This window comes from Filicampus tigris, chromosome 19 (genome assembly GCF_054856515.1).
Source record: "Filicampus tigris isolate MCC_2025a chromosome 19, RoL_Ftig_1.0, whole genome shotgun sequence".
Lineage (NCBI taxonomy): Eukaryota > Metazoa > Chordata > Actinopteri > Syngnathiformes > Syngnathidae > Filicampus > Filicampus tigris.
This window is the reverse complement of record NC_141235.1, coordinates 9,775,343-9,797,586: the sequence shown is the minus strand read 5'-3', so window position 1 is coordinate 9,797,586 and position 22,244 is coordinate 9,775,343. Positions and strand designations below refer to the sequence as shown.

Below are 22,244 nucleotides of genomic sequence, written 5' to 3'. Positions count from 1 at the left end.
CACTCACTTGCAAGGTGGCTAGGAGCACCGATTGATATCTCTAATGGGCAACCAGAACGAGCACGGTATTGGGTTTATTAAACAGGAATTAGATGACAATTGAAACTCAATGGGTGGGTTACTCCCACTTATGAATTAATAGGAAGGGAGAGTTCACTACAGTTCAACCCTTCATTTCAGAAATACACTAGTAATTTCCGAGTAAGACCTTTTCTGTGTGATCAATGAAAAAACACACTAGCCATATTTTTTATTCACAAAATGTGAGCGCGCAATTGTTTATTGATGGCGTCAGTTGAGATATGATCAGCCTGGCAGAAAATAAAAATCTATAGTATATATTGCGATTTGACTTTATTATCAAGTGCATGGCTGATTCATTCATCGAGTTTTTATTCACCTTCATAATTTCCTGTATTCCTGTATCAGTGAACACACACAGATTCACATACAATAATAATTCTGATACGTGTGCAAGTAGTGTATTACAGGACAAACTTGATCCAAATCAACTTAAGATCATAAATATCAAATATATAAATGCAACAATATCTTCACATCGTATGTTAGGTCTTGGTGGCAGCTTCCGCTAAAACCATAAATTATATATTGTGTTTTGACCTTTTATATAAAACAGTAGCTCCCGCATCAAAACATGCAGAATTAATGAGTCAGCATGTTGCATTCAGTGCAGTATAATTCATAAGGTCGATTCGGTTACACACACACACACATTGGGGGGAAAAAAAAAAACAGCTGGGATGATTACGTGCAAGTGACGGCAGGCCACGTTCACAAACTGGTTTCTCTGCGAGAGCTCAAAATTGGTTAGTAACTGCTCCCAGTAACTGGCTGAGAGCCAGCAGGCCCAGAGAGATGCAAGTGCTGGAAGCGCTGGAGTCGTCGGAGTCCGAATCTGTACGAGTAGTGGTGACAGGCTGCGCCGACTGGACGCCCCTGAACACGTTCACCATGATTTCTGATGACGTCGTATTTCCGATATGCATCATTGTGCTGAACATGTCAATCTAGGGAGGAAGGGAGAGGCATTGACAAGTTAGGAGGTTGGTGTGTTTTCTGTCTCTATTTCTCGTTCAGCCCGCAGAAACTCACCAAGTCTTCGCTGACTTTAATGGTGTCCTTAAACACAGTCCAGACCACGGCTTCGTAGCAGGCAGGGGTGGTGAGTGAGCCGAGATAGCGATAATATTGGGTACGATCAACTCCATCCAGCAAATCATCCAACGAGAGTCCTTCCTCCATATCGACAATTTGATCTGATGACAAATGTTGCTGATTTGACAGGGAATTCTCGCAATTTAGTCAAGTTTGGCTCGAGCATCGCCTTACCAGCCAATGTGATGTTCTTCAGGTAGCTGGTGAGGGTCTTCCAGCTGGCAGGCTGACCAGTCGTGTTCGGCAGTACCTACATTATTTGTATATTTTTTACATTACATTAAATAGGATTCTACGGTACGTTGTGATCTCTCACTGTAAACACGTGACAATATCTAACCTCAATGCGGAAGCCAAGAGCAGCAACTCCCATGGGGTCATTGATGGCTAAAGTAGTGTTCCCGTTGAAGCTGGACTTGATGTTAACAATGTGGAACTGTGGGCAGAATTGAAAGTTAATACATTTGCATCTGTAGAAGACAGGTGCAACAAATATCGAGCTCACCTCCATGGGGGTGCGCACTCCGTCCACGGCGTGCTCGGAGCCAGGTACGCCGCTGCGGTTGCCCCAGTGCAAGTGAAACTGCAGGCCATCGTAGGTCTCGGAAAGACCTCCCCCAGAAACCTTCACCCCGTATTTGAAGTTCACTTTGACTGAAAGGGAGAGGGGAAAAAACATATTAACAACAGGTTCGTAGCAGATGCTACAGAAGACTGAAAAATGCTGATGTTATCCAAGATTAGGATAAATTTGAAATCCGACAGAAACTGCCCCAGTGCTAATAATACATTTTAAGGTACATTGACCAGCACTCCTGATTCTGAAGGACCTAAACAGATGAGATTGTCATGGCAGCACAGAGGCTGGAATCTGATTGTCCCAGAAAATCTACCACACACATACATGACGCAGTCGAGCCACGAGAAACACTACAAAATAAACATGATAGACTTTCAGGAATAAAACATAATTTCACAGAGGAAATATTCAAATTTAGGCTGTAAATGAGGGTCAGGTTCTCACGGGTTTTGCCGGTGTTCGTTATATTGGGTAGTATGTCCCTATTGCTGTAGTTTGTGAAGACGAAATCAGTCAGACTTTCATTGACTGTAACTGCTGAGGTCACAATATCAATGGGCGACTGTCTGCTCCCGTTGCAAAATTCCGTAGCAATTACTGGCCATGTGGTGTCATCTGGAAGGAGAAACAAGGGGTTGAGTTTTATCAATGAACAGCAATAAGGAAGCAAAGATAAGCGGAGATAATGGTGGGTACTTACTGCACGATGGGTCGTGATAACACCAGGCTGGGGAAAAGGTGAAAAGGAAATAGACTGAAGTTAGTGACTCGTTAATGGAGCAGGTGTGGTAAACCCAGTGTATACATCTTGTCTATATATTATTTTCATGTCTATATGCATTTGACTTTAACTGCTGTGGTTGAAGTGAGAGCATCAAGTAAAATTAATCATCTCCAAATGGAGGATGGGAGGTTCCTATAGGTGCTAAACGTGCGAAATTTGGCATCAGTTTGATTTCAGGTAGGCCACCGGATGGCTTTTGGAAAGAAATGTAACGGTTGAATTCATGGATATTATTCAATATTGATGATGTATTATGACCTAAGATGACTACAAAAAGATTGAGGAATACTTACCAATCGTGTCACTGGCACAGTAGACATCCGCCACAAGGGTAAAAGCAGCAACGACAACGACGAACCACCTCATCTAAAACAATCAGAAAAAAAATAAAATAATGAACACACGGGGTAGCGTTATTGTGTCCAAACAATGAATGAATAGCGACAGCTTCTCGTTGACTCTACGGAATGAAGGAAGCGTCACGAAACAAACAAATATTTAGGAAAAAAAAGAAGAAAAAATAGGGAAACCCCCTCAGTAAAAAGATACAAAGAAATCGAACGATGTAATAATGCATTAAAAGAAAAAAATCCAACAATCCATCGGTTCCTCTCACCTTTAAAGCACCTGTGTGCTTGTGTGTGTTTGTGCTGCAGAATACTTGTACTATTCATCATTCCTTCCTCGCTTTTTATATGCTCGGCTCGTCGAAAAAAAAAAACGTTCTCGACCTAACCCATCCCACAACTTTGTCTTCGATACGAGGGCATTCTTTTTGGCTCTCCCCCCCCCCCCCCCCCCCCCCCACCCCCAGTTGTCTTCGATACGAGCGCATTCTTTTCTCCCCCCCGCCAGACATCACATGTAGATTCCAGTGCAAGAGATACAAATCTGTGTTATGCTTTGAATGTCACTGCTAAAATTTTCTATTAGTAACCTAACCTGTCGTCCCTGGGGAGTTAAGGTGAAAAAAATCTACCTCTAAATTATTATAATAACTTTTATTATTATCGTTGTTGTTGTTGTTGTTGCTGTTGTTGTTACTATCAGTTACATTTCCTGGAAAAGTTAGGTTTTTTGAGTTTGACATTGTAATTCACATGCAGAGCACTTAGTCAAAATTAGTGGTGGTGACCTAGTTGGCTCTTGCCTATATCATGACAAGTCACTCTATAGCAGGGGTGTCAAACTCATTTTTGCCGCGGGCAACATTGTAGTTAAGGTGTCCCTCGTAGGGCCATTACGACTGTGAACCCATGTGAACCCATATAAATATACTAGCCTTATCACATATATATATATTATACACAACAAATTGATGGATAACTAGTTTTGAAATCAGAAGCCAGTAAATAATTTGTTCAAAAAGAAGAAATGGAACATCCATCCATCCATACATTTATTTATTTATTTATTTTCTGCAACTTTTCAAGAAAAACAGATAATAAACAGTCATACCATTTGATTTGTCCAACTCAACCATCAACGGTACACTTTTTATGAGTTATTTTTGTCATATATTTTTGCTGTTTGGGCAACCCTGTTAGAGATACTCAGTCACCTGAAAAATACTGTGTATACTTCAAGCTGAATAAATCATTTCCCCCAAATAAAGAAAGTTGAATTGTATTTGAATTAAAATGTAGTTTTACTCCAAATACAGTTGCTGGGCTGCAAATCATGCGAATGTTAGAGGTTTTGCACCTGCTAGCTGCTATGCTAACTGGTCAATAACAAACTTAGCCATATAAAATAAAAAGACAAAAGACAACTTGATATTATGTCTTTTTATGATAATATAAGTAAGTGTTGCACTGATTTGAGTGACACCCAAAACAAAAACCCCAAAATCCAAGAGAAGACAAGATTTATGGGTCTACCCAAATATAGCAAATAGCTTGATGATGTCATTTTATGCTGAGTCATGTAGCTTACTTTCTTCTGTGTATGGCAAAATAGGTTTTAATAAGATATACTTTGAATATATGTGGAGAATTCTCTATTGACAGAATTTATTATACCATTGTGTGTTTTTGTGTGCTGCATGGTTTCATTTACAGTATGAATCATAAACCAATTAATGTCTCAGAACATTTTATTCAGCTACCGGTCAGGCCTGTTTCAGAGAAACTTTATCATACACACTGCGTTAATATTCTTCCTTCATTGTGTCGGTCCAGCTCCTTTGTTAGGCCCTTTCAATGAGTCAATCAAGTACTGAAAGAACATTTTTACGCCTATGAAAATAAGTTCACAAAAAATGACAGCCACCGACATACCGTTCATATGTCTACACACGCAGCATCGTAGTCAAGTCAACGACACTTTTGACATTTTGATTCCTTCATTTATCACATTGTTTTGGTAAGTACCTCAAACATTGTAATGTTTTGAAAACGAGTTGCCTTTTAAATGAGCATGTGTGTTGGACAGGACGAGTGCTGGAATCGTAAAAAAAAAAAAAAAAAAAAAAGGCATCGGTCCGTCGCCATTGTAGGATGTGACACTTCACAAGAACCGTGTGTTCTCCAAATAATGTTCCATATTAACTTTATGTGTTTACTGTAATCCACAGGAACATTTTTATGACTACCCGAGTGGTTCTGGTTGCCAAGTAATATCAGTCTGGATCTTTGCCAACTATACAACAAGAAGAATAGTAAAGTGCAAGTAGCTGGTATGTGGAGTCTACAAATGGACATTGCATTCCTAGACATTAATATTTATTTGTATAGGTTAAATTTTCAGTGTGTAGACATTCACCATGGGCTAAAAAGAATAGATGAGGGCAGTGCAACCAAAAGCTTGAATGTTACATCAAAAGACATTCAAATACATCATACTTACCAGAGATGCTGATTATTAAGTGTACTAATATGTGGAGATGTGTTTTACTAGCCAAATTTGGCTGTAACAAGTTTTTCTATGACCAAACAATCAGAAAACAGAAAAATGCTGACGTTACTGTGGGCCAGTTAGCTGGCCCTGTGAAGAGAATTTGAAATCTGATTGACTAAAGGAACCAATTTTTTTTAAGTGACATCGGCCAGCATTATTGATTCTGAAGGCCCTGGGAAGATTAGATTGACATGGCAACCCACAGAGGCTGAAATCTGATTGGACAAAAAAAAAAACCACACATCCACATACCGGAAGCAACGAAGTCAAGAGAAACGTGACGAAATGAAAAGAATAGAACCACAGAAAAATAAAACATGGCCTTACCCTGCCATTAAATGTACTTTGTTTCAGTCATTGAATTTTATTTTATGAATTCTGCTCCACCAACACACACACGGATGATTGAAGTGTCATTAACAATTGCAGGTAGGAGGTCTTGATATGACCGACTCATAAAGTGCACAAACAGTCACAATCATTTACACTATATCCTGATACATCTAGATTTATGGCATGCCAAAGTAAGAAATGGACTTCCACAATACATAAAAATTCTATCAATACTCCCATACTATAATCAGAAAAAGTACAGTATAGATAATGGAATACACTGGCGTTTGCAATCACAGCAGAAAGCTACAGAATTGAACCAGGAACAGAAAGAATACAGCAGGTGCAAGGGCATTGCCTCCAGCCGTGGTGTAGATTTTCCTGCCATGAAGAATCTGCGTAGGCCTGAAGACATCGCCAAAGCCGGTCCGGTTTGGGAACATCGCCAGCTAAAGGTGGGGATAACAAAGAGCAAGAGACTGTCAATGCAAATGTGGGCTATTCTCTCTGTTCAGACTTCCTGCAACAAAACCAACTAAAAAAATATTTAAAAAAATAAATTATTGTATTTCTTGCAAAATTCTAACAAAAGCTTCCACTTTGGTTTTCTTTATCAGTATTTACGGAAAGAACAGACCATTTGCCACTTTTACCCAAATTTTTGTGTCACTTATAACATTCATTCATTCATGATCCATACCGCTTATCCTCACAAGCGTGCTGGAGCCTATCCCAGCTGTCTTTGGGCAGTAGGCAGGGGACACCCTGAATTGGTTGCCAGCCAATCGCAGGGCACACAAAGACAAACATCCGCACTCACAATCACACCTAGGGGCAATTTAGAGAGTCCAATCAACTTACCCCGCATGTTTTTGGAATGTGGGAGGAAGCCGGAGTACCCGGAGAAAACCCACGCAGGCACGGGGAGAACATGCAAACTCCACATAGGGAGGCCGGAGCCGGGATCGAACCCACGACCTCTGAACTGTGAGGCGGACGTGCTAACCAATCGACCACCGTGCCGCCTCACTTATAACAATTGCAAGCAATTACAAAGACACCTTTTTGTAGTCCGCGATATCAGTTCTTTTGACTTATGTTGTGTAACATGTTATCAAGATACTGATCAGTCAAGCACATAACAGAATGTTTTCTACTCACCTTTGCATGCACCTCAGTCACATACTGAGCTGATCAGTATCAGGCTGACATGAGCTACCGAACATCAATCATAGGATGTGATTAGAGTTGACTTCCGCCATACTGTACATATTTTATAATTACTTTCAACGTGTTGCTTTGGAAACTTTAAATGGACTGGAGGGGACTAAGACTTACCTGTCAGACCTGACATGGTAAAGTTATTAGATGAGCTACTATGTGTGCGTTGTATAATATATAGATATTTCCTGCTCACCTGGCAGTTTTTTTTTTTTGTAAGAGAATTCCACTTGCTCTCCCTTAAAAATCTAAATCTCATAACTTTTATTACTGGCTATCAAGAAATACTGTACAGGTGTAGGTAGTATAAATACACATGTTTAAGGCATGCTAACAATCCATCGTTTTAATCTAATAATTGCACCAGTTGTTCCTAGTCACACCACACACCCACATCAACACCCTGCATGTCGCTCTTACCAGGTTGTGGTCCACTTTGATCGACTCTTTAAAGACAGTCCAGACCACCGCTTCGTTGCATGAGGGTGTGGTTAATGAGCCGTTGTAGCGGTAGTAAGAGGTGAGGTCTACATCGCCGAGCAGCTCAGCAAGAGACAGCTCCTCCGTGACCGCCACCTGTGAGCCTGTATTCCAACCAAAGTATTGTGTTTTTTTAAATTTGATTGTTTGTTTGTTTATACTACAGTTACAATTTTTAGATTTTTTAGGAATAGTATGACAGAAAATCAAACAATGGCTTTCGATTTAACCTCGTAAGCTACCATAACAATTCCAGTTTGAACATTAGCGCTGCACTTAAATATAGAAAAGAAAAAAAAAATGTAATTTAATAATGATTCAATTAAAGTGTATTGCACATAAAGGTCATGTGCCATGATTGTGGAATACTTTATTTACCTATTTTTGCCGCTACTGTGTGCAGTTAGCTAGCTAGCTATGCCGTCACCCAGAAAATGCACCTTCCCCGGATGCCATAATTCTCAGAACATCTTAGCATTATTGAAATTCCCTAGCAAAGAGGCTGCGGATGAGCCAGCCAAGAGGCGACCGGTTAGCTTGCAAGCTAGCTGGTGGCTAGCACTTCTAGTCACAGCGCGGAAAGGCCGGCGATGACCCAGTGGGGCATATTCCAGCCACTCGAGGCTTTGGTTAATATTTTTTAAGTCATTCAAATTTGGCAAAGGCTGCTGACACCAATTGTCTCTAACGTGTGTCAAATTCAGACTTTAAGAGATTTTGGGAGATTGGAAAATTTAGAGATTCTTTACCTCTAGTAGTACATGACCCATACTGCTTTGTGACAATGAGATGGATCCCCCCCAAAAAGAACGACGCTCAACCTTCAAAGTGCTACAGAGAGTAGAGTAAAAATGGCCCGATATGCGCCATGGTATAAGAGAACTAAAGTCGTAGGGAGGTGTTTTTAATCAGAGGCTACACACACACACACACGCACACAATAATACAAAGATATACTCGTACACACCAATGCTTTGTATCTCTACCAGGTAGCTGCTCAGTGCTTTCCAAGTGCCAGTCGTTGAATCATGAGAGTCATCAGAGGAGTCATCAGAGGAGTTATCAGAGGAGTCATGTGACTATATTGAAAATTGTTATTGTAATTTAACAAAGTTTTAATCCAAGACATCACATCATTTCAACCTGTTTTATTCTTCGGCTCGGTCATGCAATATGATGGAGAAAAAGGTTGTCTGGACTCACATTTCCATGTCCAGCAGTACCACTATTTTTGGTAGTTGCTGCAGCCTAGAAAAAAATTGCACCACGTCACTTCATCTGTGCAGTACAAGGAATAAGTACAAGAAATGGAGGGTGGGGGATCACAACCAAAACCTTTGCAATGTGTAGAAGGAAAGGAGTACTATAACGAAAACATATAGTAGTAACATAATTGATCAGAATATAACAATATTAACAATCCATCATGATTGATTGATTGCAGCTGCTTCTGTTGTGTGCGACTTGACCACCTCGGGGCAGTAAAAAACAGTCATGCATACACATATGAAGAAGACTTTCACAACTACTATAAGTGGCTCAGTAAGATGCAAAAATATTAGTTGTTTTTCGCTGAGGCCAAAGAATATATGTCTGGGAGTATTGTTAAATTATCACTCTATGTGTTGCTCCACTGTTGATGTTCAAATACTGTATCTGTTGCATGAAGTTATGGCATCACCACATAGATGCTATTCGTTAGCCAATCAATGGCGTTTCACATTATATGTTAGCATAAAGCTAGCGGACATTCGGGCAAGGTTATGAGGTTGTTATACACAATGTGGATAATAAGATTAAAGTTATTTATCCTGGTCACTGTGCGTTTGCTATTATGGGGAGGATTTTATTCTAGTTGTAGTTTGCACTGGTGTAGAAATGTATTGCATCATACTGATAATTATTCTGATATTTAATTTTTCAGGCCCTTTAAATCAATGATAGCTAATTGTTTGTATTTCATTGTATCACCTCAATAAGCACGTTACCTCAATAAAGAATCCCAACACTGCCAGGCCATTTGTGGCGTTTACCGCCTCCTCCAGAGTTAAATCCTTCCTCTTGTTCACTATGTGCACCTAAAAAAGGTGAAAAAAAGATCTCAGAAAACAATGAATGGTAGTAATGTTTCTGATGAGATTTCCCAGCACCTCCATAGGGAATCTTTTGGAATCAACTGTGTGCTCTGAGCCTTCGGAGACCTGAGATAAGGAACCCCAGTGGAAGTGGAACTGAAGAGTGGAGTAGATGTGACCCAGGCCGCCGCCGGACACCTCCACTGTGCCCTCCTTCAGTGCAAACTTTACTGAAAGGGAAGACACTCATAGTCAGAACATTTGGTATATTGGTTTTTTTTCCCCATTTTTTCCAAGTCCATCAAGGGCTATATACTGTACATACTGTCAAGCCATCATCATAACTTTCAAGTTAGCGGGAGGAGCATTTTTCAACCTGTATGGCCTGTATTTGCGATGTACTTGATGACATGTTTGTCGTCAAACTTTGTGAACGTGAAGCCGTCAAGGCGCTCGTCCTTCACGGCTTTCTTCGCCTCGATGTTGACCGGTGACTGGCGCTCGCCATCGCAGTGTGAGTTGGGCAGTAGGTGCCACTTGGCAGGACTGAACTCTACAGAGGAGGTGGGGGTTGGGGTTGGAGGATGATGGGCGTTTCCCAGTTAGGCTAATAAACACTTTGCACTTGGCGCACAAGTCTCCAATATGAGATTCGGATGGCTTTGATGACGGCTTACCGCAGTCCTCATCATAGCACCAAACATGACCTAAGAAAGAGAAAGCAGTCCAACAATTTAAGTGATTCCATCATCAGATGTGACGATTCAATATCACTTAAGTGGTCTGAAACCTGTTTGTGAGAAGTTGTTCCTATTGCAACATTTTTTTTTATTTTTTTATTTTTTTTTAATGTTGCTTTATATTGTGTGTTTCAACTCACTGGGCGGGACAAGAATGGCAGCAGAAGAAAACACTTGGCGTCCATGGAGGTCTTGTACTGGGCGATACACATTGCTAAGGCCCGTCTTAAAAGGAAACTGTTCAAGCTGAAAGCAAATGGGAAAGAAGAAGGGTGGAATAAAACGAATCGTAATTGTTCAGCATTGCGCAACAGCTGCTAGTTTCAAATTACTTGTGTGTCACTCACATACTGTGATGGCTTTGGCGAGCAAAGTGAACAAGTTGCAATATAAATACACCCGCGGTGCACTTTCAATTGTTTCAGAAAGAAGAACCTGCTTGGATGTGTGCAATAATTAGCCAGTCATCCATTTACTCAACTGCTTAGTCTAAAAAAATAATGAATCAGAGCCTCTAGCTAAGCAGGTGATCTCTGAACTGAGGTGAACGTCAGACGAAGTCATCCACCGTGCCGCCCTTTAAGTATAATTTAATCTGTGCGATCCAAAAATGCAACAAAGCCTTCCAGACACATTTCTGTGTCTTGATATGTAATCCTGCTGTTTGCCTATGACTTCAGTTGTTTACAGAATACAGACAGGTTTTCAACGTGTCACAGCAGGTGTCAAACCGGTTGAGGTCAACAATGCCCTGCCCCCGTTGAGCCCCTATACACGTGTGAGGGCAGCATCATGGATGCAAAGGTAGCTGTGACCATCAAATGAAGAGATGGATGGCATATGGCATCGCTTGAAACAAATGATCCGATCTGTTTGTTTTTACCCGCATCTTCACATGGAGTCAATCTATCGAGATAATTATGAGCAATTGTCAAAGTGGCTCATCAAGCATGACGTTAACTCGGCACCTGGAGTGTATGTTCCCAATCTCTGGATCAAACCGGGTGAGTGCAAAACATTTTGAGAATTCTGAGTAGGCGCCAGAGCTGGGCATCGCTTATTTCCCGTCTGCATATTTAATCGACCCACGTGGTCCCAGTCGGTTCGAGTTAGCCAAACGATGTCGAGAACGGACTTAACCTGTACCACGTCACACGCAGGTGCCGCGCTCCTGACATGTGGCAGAATAAGGAAAAAATAAAAAATAAAACAGGGGATGGACGAGGGATGGACCGGGACCACGTGGTCGATTAAATATGCAGGACGGAACGCGGTGGCGGTTAGGCGATGCCCAGCTCTGGTAGGCGTCATAGTGATTGATACATGCGAATAACTCGGCTTGAGCCTCCTTTCCGTGTAGTGTTTGCATGTTCTCGTGTTCTGAGCCCCGTTCTTGCATGTTAGACAAGGGTCGGGCAATTTGGCTATGTCCCGTATTCTGCCCCTTCCCGACCAAGGACATCAGGCACCAGACTACCTTACATTATCTTGACCTTGGAATTCACCTCTAACTTTTATGGCGTTTTTTTTTTGGGGGGGGGGGGCTTTTGTTGGCGTGTAGCATGTATTATCCACCGCTTCAATTTGTCATCATTTTTTCACACATAATTTGTAATAACCATACATTTAAATTAAAAAGCAATGTTTGATTTTCATTGGTTAATTTCATATTTGTTTTTTATTATTATTACTTTTTTCAGATTCAAGTTGCTTCTGTGACTACTGTGGGTGTTTCTTTCATTAACAGAGGGGTACAAATTTCATCACGAGTGTATTGTTTGGCTAAATGTGTTGATGCACCATTTGTGCTCAAATATATAAATCTGAAATATCACAAACAAAAACCCGTTTTTGATAAATAATAATCTGGGATTCAAATTTCAAACTGTGTGGCGTAGCTCTAGATTAACCTGTAGTTTCGGATTTTAAAAAAATGCCTCAAGTGGAAAAACAGGAAAACGAATTCCCACAAAGGTCAAAAGTTGTTTGCAATTGTTGAAACAAGTTGTCATTGAGTTGGTAGAGACAAGCGTAACGGGGCCTCTGCCCTATGGCGCACTTATGTCAACACCCAATCGAACATCAGTGGTTGTACGTGCTGGGAGTGATGAGTAGCAATCAGCATCTGCATGCAAAGAAAACTGCACTACATTGCAAAAAGTTAAATGGAACCAAGATGAAATGACGAATATGCTGGGTCTTTGTCCGCCAAGATATTTCTTCTTATCTGGTGGTTTTTGTGGAAGAGCATTTTACTCACTTTAAACTTTTTTTCTCCTCCTAAAATTCAAAACAACCAGTCGGAGACAGAAGGCGAGATGCCAATCATTTGCTGTGCACTTGCAGGCGCACCCCATCAGCCTTGCATTGACCTGTTAGCTTGGGGTTCAGGAAATTTGCTGATCCTACGGTGTAAATATTCACCAACTGAAAATGGACAAATGCCCAACCCTCTCGTCCCGGACGGACGGACGGTTCCGTCCCTGGGACGGAATGCCCAGCTCTGCCCCTTAGGAGGACTTATTTTGACCAACTTTTAAATCTTCCCAACTGACCAGAATTTTATTCACGCTGATAGGCTCCTGAAATACCGTCCAGGCTACCACTTCATTACAGGAGGGTGTGGTCAGCGAGCCCATGTAGCGGTAGTATTTGGTGAGGTTCACATCCCCAATGAGGTCGTCAATGGAGATAGCATGTGTCACACTGACTTCAGTGCCTGTGGTGAAAGGCAAAATACACAATGTCAGGTTTCCACTTCAAAAAATGTTATATAATAATAACCCTCCTCTATTATTTACCCATCACGGCCCTGCAATATCCAGGATTTTTTTTTTTTTCTGAAATATCAAATCAAATCAAATCAAACCAAATTTTATTTATATAGCACTTTTCACACACAAGATGCAACTCAAAGTGCTGTACATTAAAAACATCAAAATACAGCATAAAAAGAGAACCCGGTCCCACCTTCCCTCCCTCCCTCGCAGTATACACAAAGACGTCTGTCCGCAAGCACACTTGCACTCACTCACTCACACACACATACACATACGCACACACATGCCACCTTAAAAAGAGACATGGCAGAGCACAGAGAAACCATATGAGGATAATAGGTGAACATTGTGTTCAAAAAGGGTCTTTAAAAAAGTTTCAATGCAAATCTGCGCTGTCGAATGCTCGTCTCGCACGCAAACCTTGGTGGCTGGCATGCTTCTTTCTGCAACGAAGCATTGTAACTGCTCATTCTACAAACAAAACAAGTCTACTTAAATGTATCTAAACTAAATATTTTCATTTGTCAAAACATCCAGACTTTCAATCTTAGAACCAGATTACGCTGCACGGCTTTCACCGAATGAGGAAGCAATGGATTTATACGACACTTCACAGACAACTGAAGTGCCCAAGCGAGTTAATAGGTTTGTTCTCAAGCTATTTTCAACACTTGAAATTGGTTAATGATGCATAAAAATAACAGGCGACATGGGGACGGATCAAGAGCATAGATTTGTGAAAAAAGATTAAATTGACCATATTTGGACATACAGATTTTCCAAGAGATAGCCGTGAAATGTTTTTTACTATATTAGTGAATTGTTATTATTATGTACATGTTATGCTGTGTGTTCAAGTACTCATCCATTATTTTATTTATTGCTATGTTTTTTTTGCTGATTGTGCTATTCAGGAAAAAAATAATAATCTGAATAAAATCATAATAATAAAAATAAAATCAATGTGTTATGCGTGATCACTCTTTTTTTTTAAAGCTTTTTTTTAAAGAATGTTATGCATCTTACAAATTCTTCCAGAATATACAAACTTCTAACTGCTAGGTTCAGTTTTGAAAATGATACAATATTAATTCATTCCAACGGTGAAGTGCTGAACTGAATCACATTGATGTTTCTAAAATGTGGAATCACTTATTTTGTCACATGCAAGGGCCAGTTGACTGACGTCTTTGCAAACATAATAACCTGAACAAGTGATTGTATCTTAAAAGATGTACGGATATTTGAAGTATTCTTTATTAAAGAACGAATATTTTTTCCACAACGTGTTCAAGCCACTTGCTGTACCTGTGTTTTTCAGAAGGTAAGATGTCAAGGCACTCCAAGGACTTGACAAATTTTCATCTTCAGTCGCCTGTAAGAGTGACAGTCATCAGTAACTTTAGTGAGCCAGAAGCAGAACTTTCCTGTTTATTTGGACATACACTGATGAAGAAGCCAAGAACGGCGATGCCGGCTGGATCTTCAAGGGCTTGCGCCACTGACAGACCTTTTTTCAGACTCACAATGTGCATCTGCAAGGGATAATGACACTTTTAACTGCAAAGTCTCACAATTATTAAGATCTCTAAATTCCTTCAAAATTATCTCATTTAAAGACAGGAGTGTTTCTACCACTACAGCCGGGAGCGCTGTGGAGAGCGGTTACGTCTTTTTCTTTTTTTAATCTCTTAAAAGTCTCTAAGTCTCTTAGCCAATTTAATGCATCAGAACATACACGTGACGGTGTCGCGAGACCACGGAGCATGTCCCGGAATTTTTTTTCGTAATTTTTCGTCGACCACTCATCGAGCTCTGAAATAAGTAACGGCAGTGATAGAGACGACGCCCTTGTGGACTTTCAACCAGTGGAACCAGTCGAACCTGATATATAGTTAAGATATACTGTATGTTTGTAGACAATGACGATATCGACGTCTTTGTAACAGAATAGAGGATGGTAATAACCACTCGATATTTTTTTTTTAAATAAAAATAGTGCTTCTCTTGTACTGACTCTTTATTTATTTATTTATCTTCGATTGAAAGAGTAAATAATAATAAACTCAGGCCTGTGTTAAAGCCATGTCTAAGCTCTCAAATTCTTTTGGAATTATGTTTCTATCTGCTACAGGGGCTGAGATATCAATTATTTTGTTGGTGTTGAATTTCTGTGCGAACTTCAGGTTTAAGAGGGTGATTCTATAGTGGCCCTTTGGTTTTGAGGAGATGTTAATTAATGGGTTAAGAGAGTTGCCGAACTGCATTTCACGGATGAATGTTGTTGGGCAACATTTACTGTGGAAGTGTGATGAATTGATACGTATATCCATACATGGGCTGTGATGCGATTCAAGGACCTCACCCCCCACTCCGCTTGCCACACACACACACACACAGTGTACCTCCATTGGGTATTTATGCCCATCGATGGCGTGCTCTGACCCGGGATGATGCTCTGTGTCTCCCCAGTGGAAATGGAGTTGGACTGTGGAATACGTGCCATTGAGTCCACCTCCACTCAGTTCAACCTCGTTGTCCTTCAGTAAGAATTTGGCTTGGCAAAAGAAGCAGACACAGCTGACCATTGTAGGGTAGTAGTACGTTTTTTTTTTTGTTTTTATTTAACTTCTGGAAATTCCTGGAAGTTGGAAAGTGTCATTTAAAAGAATAGAAAATCCAGGATACAATGGAACCTACAAAATTCACTGAATTAGTTATGCAATGCCATGCATTTTCTGTAATAAACTTGTTAGTAGTTATTAAGTTAGTTAAATTGAAATGGGGGACATCGTTTGAGCTTTCATTGTACCTGTATGTCCATTGTTTATGAAGGCCCTGAAGGTATTCTGAGAAGAGAAGTTAACAAAAGAGAAGCTAACGAGTTTTTCGTCCCTCTCAACGTGGCTGCTCAGTATGTTGACGGGGGACTGCCTTTCACCCCCACAGAAAGAGCCATCCAGGTCTTGCCAGTGGTTGGGCGTGTGTTCTGTCCAAAAGAGGAGGACGCGATGCCATTCCAAACCATCAAACTTTGCACGTTTAAGCACTCTGTCACAAATTGGCACTTACTCACCACAGCCTGTGTAGCACCATGTATCTGCACTTGCAGCAGCTGATTTATGGGAATAAAAGATGGAAAATACAATGACGCTCTGGCGCACATGACAGAAAATAAATGTGGCTTCTTTAGCCTTTATGTTAGCTTTGTTTGCATTGCTATACAGTACTCTAAAGAATCTGCTATTTTCTAAAATAAACACACACACAAAAAAACACTGTGCACACTGTCAATATAAATCATGCGATTAGGCTCATTTAACCTGTAAATAATAGGCACTTCAGAAGAAGCAATTGCTTATTGGATGACAGAGAAAAAAGACTGACATATACAGTATATTCTGTATAACTAATCATTTTTCTTCTCCAATAGTTGGCAAATTGTACCGTACATTGCATAGCACACAATGGCATAGATAAATAAATAAATAAATAGATAAATAAAATCTCTACCTGTATATCTAATAATATAAGGAACATGTGTTCAGTTCTTGCATCACATTTTCACTTCTTATGACCCCCGGAGAACTGAAATGACCACCCCACCCTTGGCATAAACCCACAAAATGATCATGGATATCACTCACCATTATTTATTCCCAAAGTCAGGCACAGCACAATAAATGAGAAATGCATCTTAACAGAGAAAGGGAGAGAGAAAGATGAATGACATTCAAGTTTAGTATGTTCATTTTCACTTGTAACCGCTTTCCACTGGCCGTAGTCAGGCTTACAACGCAGATGAAATAATGAAGCCTTATGCAACTCACTGAGCATCATATCATTCATTTTCTCTGTGGTCTGAGCAGCTCATTTTCATATCATTTTACACAATCCGTCAGTGAAATCAGTGAAATGCCACTATGGACCTAATATCTCAATCTGTATCAGAATTGTTGCGCTGATTGTTGCAAATAGCTGCAAATCAATCCAAAGCTTAGAGAGAGGAGCATCTTACCTTCAGGCCTCAAGTCCCTATATTATAAAAAAAATATACAACATGTGTATATTTTCATTAACACTAAAACACATCCAAATGGAAAATGTGTCGCAATACAGCTTGTGATATAGAGTGGGAGGGATGTTGAAGGGAGGGGTCCTTAACTGTGTACAATGACAACATTTAACCTGGATAGGGGAGACATGAAACCTGACCAGGGGCTTTATTTGGTTTGTTTCTTTCAGTCAGAGCTGTGCTATTATAATAAATTGTGTTTTTTAAGCGAGACAATGACCCAAGGTGGAATTCCATTTAGCAACCAAAGTAACAATGCTCATATCAATCATTCAGTCAAACTTTATAGAGCACTCAAAGTCCTTTACATGAATTAAAATTAACCCCTCTTACCACTAGTCCACAAGGAGACAAAGACACACATGCAGGTTAAAATTGACCCTATAACAATCTTAAGACACATGCACTCACACACATAAGAAAAACAAAAACAAAACAAAAAACAATGTAATGACAAATCATCTAAGGGAGCCTCACATTTAAATGAATAGAAATGTCATGAATTCATAAATTGAAGTAACAAAAATATGTAATAGAATATAAATAAATAAGCTGTTTACTGAAGTGTAATTCAGATGGAATAGATTGCCTTGCCACTCATTCTCTCTTCTCTCCCATTCTCTCTTTCCTCTCCCTCCTATTCGTTGCTATCTCTATGGGCTTATTTACAATAAAAAATGAAAATAAAAAGAAAACAATTACCGGTATATCTGAAATTTTTGACACGCAGAATAAGTTTAGCTTAAAGCGGAAGTGAACCCAAACATATTTTTGTCAAGAATATGTTCCCAGCAGGCCCACTAGTTGAAACACGGCATTCTGATTAATTTTGCGTTTGTGGAATATAAATTAAGCAGCAAAATGCACTTGTTTTTAGCCGTTTTGGGGGCGGCCGTTTTGTCTTCTGTTGACTGAAAATTACATCACAACTGCTCACAATGACCACTCACCGCTCAGATTCAGAAAACAGGTCGGCCGTGATTGGTTTTGAAGACAAAATGGCCACCCCCTGAGATGGCTAAAAACGAGTGGATTAACACTTATTCCACAAACGCAATATTTATCAGAATGCCTGTTTCAACTAGTGGGCTTGCATATAACATATTCTTGAAAAAAAATGTTTGCGTTGACCTCTTCTTTAAGATTTCTGTAAGTGTAGACAGTATAAAGGCATCCGTGGAATTTTTAAGAACTCTTACAGAGCCAAATTTTCCCGTTTTCTTGGCAGCAAATGTTGCTTAAATTATATTATACATTGCTCATTTCATGAATATTTATCTTGTCTTTTTAAGGCCAGTGCCCCTACATCCACGTGTACCTAATGATAAGCATTAACAACTCACTTAACTGGTTACGGTTTGGTGGTCTACAAAAATGACAACAAAGACTTTTAAAACCACAATAAAGCAAGTGGTGTCTTCCGCTTCCTTTGAGGCGAGCGGTCACAATTGGCCACATAAACAACTGTGTAATCCCGCTGAAGCCGAGCCTTCCAGTGCATTGGACCATGTTTAAACACAAGACTACTCTTTAAGTTCTTTAGAAAACTGACACCCGAGGAGCAAAACGATACTCTCGGGATTATGCCCAGGCCTAACAAAAAAACAGGTGTAATTTGAGCAAAGGGGCCGCGTTCTGTATCATGTCATTTCAATTACAAAAGGCAGCAAAAGTGCTGAGCGCAACCAAATGAAACAAGAACCGAGCACAAGAGCCCAGTCATATTTGTTGCTTAGTGGAGAATTAAAATGTATTTCATCATTTCTTTAATAGATTTTCCCCATTAAATGCCCACTTCTGGGTAAAATGTTTCAAACAAATCAACACTGCAAAATTAAAGGGTGTCTCTGTTGTACAATGTTAAATAGCATATCATAAATATTATTTAATTGACAATTTCTCCTGAAATCGTGCCGGAGTGAATTGTTCCCAGTTCCCAGCCAAGCACTTGCAGTCAGTGTATAGTGTATACATTTACCAGCAATGTCAGTGAACCAACTCAACAGGTTTGCTCGGCCGTCATTTCATGCCATCGCATCTCATCACTGCCTGTCCTGTGCGTCTTTGCCTGTCAGCGCCACTGAAAACACTTCGAGTGTGGCATGTGAACCGGTAGCAGACAAAGACTAAAGACAAGAAAACAAACAAAGGTTCAAAAAAGAAATAAATAAAGCATTAGCAGTTGCTCCAAGAAGCCAGGGGGCGGTTTATTCAGGAAAGGAAATGTAAAAAATGTACTGGTGCACCTTTTGGCACCAGCAATTAAAGCCGCAAGTGTTTTTGAACATTCCCACAAGCTTGGCACACCTATCTTTGGGAGGTTTTGTCCTCTCGACTCTGCTGCAACTGTCTAGCTCCATTCAGTTATAACAGGGAACATACACGAAGCATTGAAATCGTTGTTTCTATGATCTCAGACAGGTTATTAGATTATGATTTACCTATGGGAATGAGCCGGTGGCATTATTTCCATTAGTAAATGATCATTAATCTGTCTGAGATCAAAGAACCAACTATTTCAATTACAAATTAGAGACAGAATGAAATTTGTTCAATTATTACATGAAAGATTTCATTCTTTTTTTTTTTCTTTCATTTTCAGATCACACCGGGAATGTTCAAACCGATTCAGGGTTAGCTCGGGCACTCAAGGACATTAACCCAATTGTCTGACTTCTAACTATAGCCACAAAAGGTGTGTTGTTTGCTCTAAATTAGGACGTCTGGTATTCGCATCATCAGACCAGAACCCCACAGAGCACCAGCAAAGAATAATTAGAATTAAGATAATAGATAACGTGAGAAAAAATGCATTGCACAAATGAATAAATACTATATTCCCAGTATGATCATTTTATTTCCTGACATGAATTGGAAAGATGATTTTACTACCACTCTAAATGAGACTCCAGAGAAGATACCAATAATTGTGAGATGGCTCTCTGACAACAGGGCAGTCACGAAACAACACTAATTTCATTTTAGCATACAACAATATGATACATAAGTAGAACATGTATGGAATTTTGAAGACAAAAATAATTTGACAGTCTGTAAAATAAAATGAAAAGCCAAACACTGTCCTTGTGGACTCTGACCTAAATGATCAAATTACATTTATTTGGATTGACGTGCACAGGAATTTAATTATGTGCAAAGAGGTGAGTCAGTACCCACAAAAACAAAACAAATGGGCCGGGCAAAATAAGGCTGCACCTTAAGGATTTATGTCGTTGTGTTTTGTTGGAATTGTATCAAAATGAACCAATGTGAGTTTTTTTTAATATTTCAAACATAGATAAGATTGCACTTTCCTATTCTTTTCTGGGAGCATGCCATTTTGTGTAGAAACTTCACTCAATTCACTTACATAATAGTTTGTTTGTCAACTCAGAAGGCAATTTGCCAAACGCTTCTCACGGCATTTTTGTTTTTAGTATCCTTGATGAAAGCGCAGTTGACACACCACTATCTGTAAACACCATGTAGCAGGTGGGGTGATGAATGGAAACATGAGACGTTGATAATCATTGACCATCACATCCTGTTAGAAGAAATTTATGGGATTTGCAGTTTTTATGAGATGGGCATGAAGATTGGTAATGAGGTAATGACCAATCACAGTTCACCTGTTTTTTGAAGCTGAGCCATGATTGGTCGTTAGCTGAGCCCTGAACATCTGTGATGTCATGTTCAGTCAACAGAAGTGACAAAATGGCCGCCCCCTGAGATGGCGAAAAACGGGTTGATTTTGTTGCTTAACTCATATTCCACAAACGCAACATTAATCAGAATGCCGTGTTTCAACATGCGGGCCTGCATACATATTCTTGAAAAAAAACACGTTTGAGTTGACTTCCACTTTCAAGCCAAATGCGACTGACAAGCTAACTGACTGACTGCCTATTAATATTAAGGCCTCTTTTTTGGTAGACAGCATGTGTGTGTGTGTGTAGTGGAAAAATTGGCACATCTTGATTTTGGTTCTGGGTCATGTCTGGTTTCCCACGTTTGGAAATTTGGCACATCGTGCTGTGCCATGCTGGACATTCCAGAAGACTGACGGTGTTTTCTTTTACACGCCACCGCGCATCCGACAATTTAGTGACTGAATGTCGACTAGACTTTAAACCAGCTCGAGCAGGTCTAAGTTGTGATGCAGGCGATGTAAAGCAGATTTGGTGACTTTGATCGAGGTGCAGGTTTCTGCGCTGTGTTGATATTTATGGTGGATGTCATCGTATTACATTAAACCCACTGAATCATTGCAGAACTTTACATCATCCGCACGTGGAGATCTGCTTGCAGTTCCTTATAAACGTACTTTGTGCGCTTCAATCTTCTGCATGAACTCCAGCGAGTCTATTTCTGCTTCCGCAATGTCAAACACTGTGTGCGCCTCTCCTGCACTGAATTTAAAGGGAATAAGAGAAGCCGTTTCCACTGGCCGGGAAGCAATCGGATGTGTTCGCTCCCACAATGGCACAAACGCACCTTTCTAACCACACCCGTAAAATTCAATATTTAAATAACCTTTATTAGATTTTGATGGTTTATTCTATTTTATTACACAAGTCTTCGACTTAAGTGAGTGCTTTTGCCTTCTCTGCTAACACCCAACCTTTGTTTATTAATGAATCAGTCGAAATTCCAATTCATTCTCAAATAACACAAGCTGACGACATTGAACAACTCTGATGAAACTGGAAAAGATGTTGGAACATTTATCCATTGTTGATCACAATGTGGATTGTGGAAACCAATTAAGGCAGATGTGATTATCTCCCATGAATGAATCTGAATTACTTGTTTAAGAACTTGGAGCAGAAAAAAGGAATACGTCAAATTTCCTCGCTCATTAAGATGTTCTCAATGTTTCATGTGATGCATGACATACCTCCTTTTCCTCTCTCCAATAGCTGTGTCTAATTTGTTTGTACAAGTCCCAAAACATAATAGTAATGTGAGATGCTTTGTGTTAAATTCACCACCAGCTCATTACTTAGCTTTCATGTCCACAATTGGTTGGTCATAATGTTTGCAGACCCACTGGAAGAATTGTCATCTCAGTAAAATAAATAAATAAATATTCCGTGTACACA

The 22,244-nt window shown here is 39.9% G+C and overlaps 2 protein-coding genes across 3 annotated transcripts; both read right to left on the bottom strand.

Moving 5' to 3' along the window:
• Positions 1 to 337: 337 nt before the first annotated feature.
• LOC147129393 (carbonic anhydrase 4-like) lies at positions 338 to 3,263 on the bottom strand. The gene is made up of 9 exons (XM_086016226.1): positions 3,157 to 3,263; positions 2,834 to 2,906; positions 2,457 to 2,483; positions 2,201 to 2,371; positions 1,682 to 1,830; positions 1,517 to 1,612; positions 1,351 to 1,426; positions 1,114 to 1,277; positions 338 to 1,028 (listed from the first exon to the last, which is right to left on the bottom strand). The coding sequence occupies exons 2-9, from the start codon at positions 2,904 to 2,906 to the stop codon at positions 819 to 821; spliced, it is 966 nt and encodes a 321-aa protein (XP_085872352.1). The 5' UTR covers positions 3,157 to 3,263; the 3' UTR covers positions 338 to 818.
• A 2,514-nt stretch (positions 3,264 to 5,777) lies between these two features.
• On the bottom strand, positions 5,778 to 17,164 carry LOC147129392 (uncharacterized). Of its 2 annotated transcripts, none has more exons than XM_086017445.1 (17): positions 17,086 to 17,164; positions 16,715 to 16,763; positions 16,140 to 16,182; positions 15,880 to 16,056; positions 15,473 to 15,624; positions 14,513 to 14,602; positions 14,376 to 14,442; positions 12,843 to 13,006; positions 10,428 to 10,533; positions 10,225 to 10,254; positions 9,924 to 10,100; positions 9,623 to 9,777; positions 9,461 to 9,550; positions 8,676 to 8,720; positions 8,440 to 8,551; positions 7,413 to 7,576; positions 5,778 to 6,220 (listed from the first exon to the last, which is right to left on the bottom strand). In XM_086017445.1, the coding sequence occupies exons 2-17, from the start codon at positions 16,715 to 16,717 to the stop codon at positions 6,065 to 6,067; spliced, it is 1,731 nt and encodes a 576-aa protein (XP_085873571.1). In that variant the 5' UTR covers positions 16,718 to 16,763; positions 17,086 to 17,164; the 3' UTR covers positions 5,778 to 6,064. The 2 variants fall into 2 exon arrangements, with proteins under 2 accessions (XP_085873571.1, XP_085873569.1); XM_086017443.1 differs by having other exon boundaries at positions 16,144 to 16,182.
• Positions 17,165 to 22,244: the final 5,080 nt, after the last annotated feature.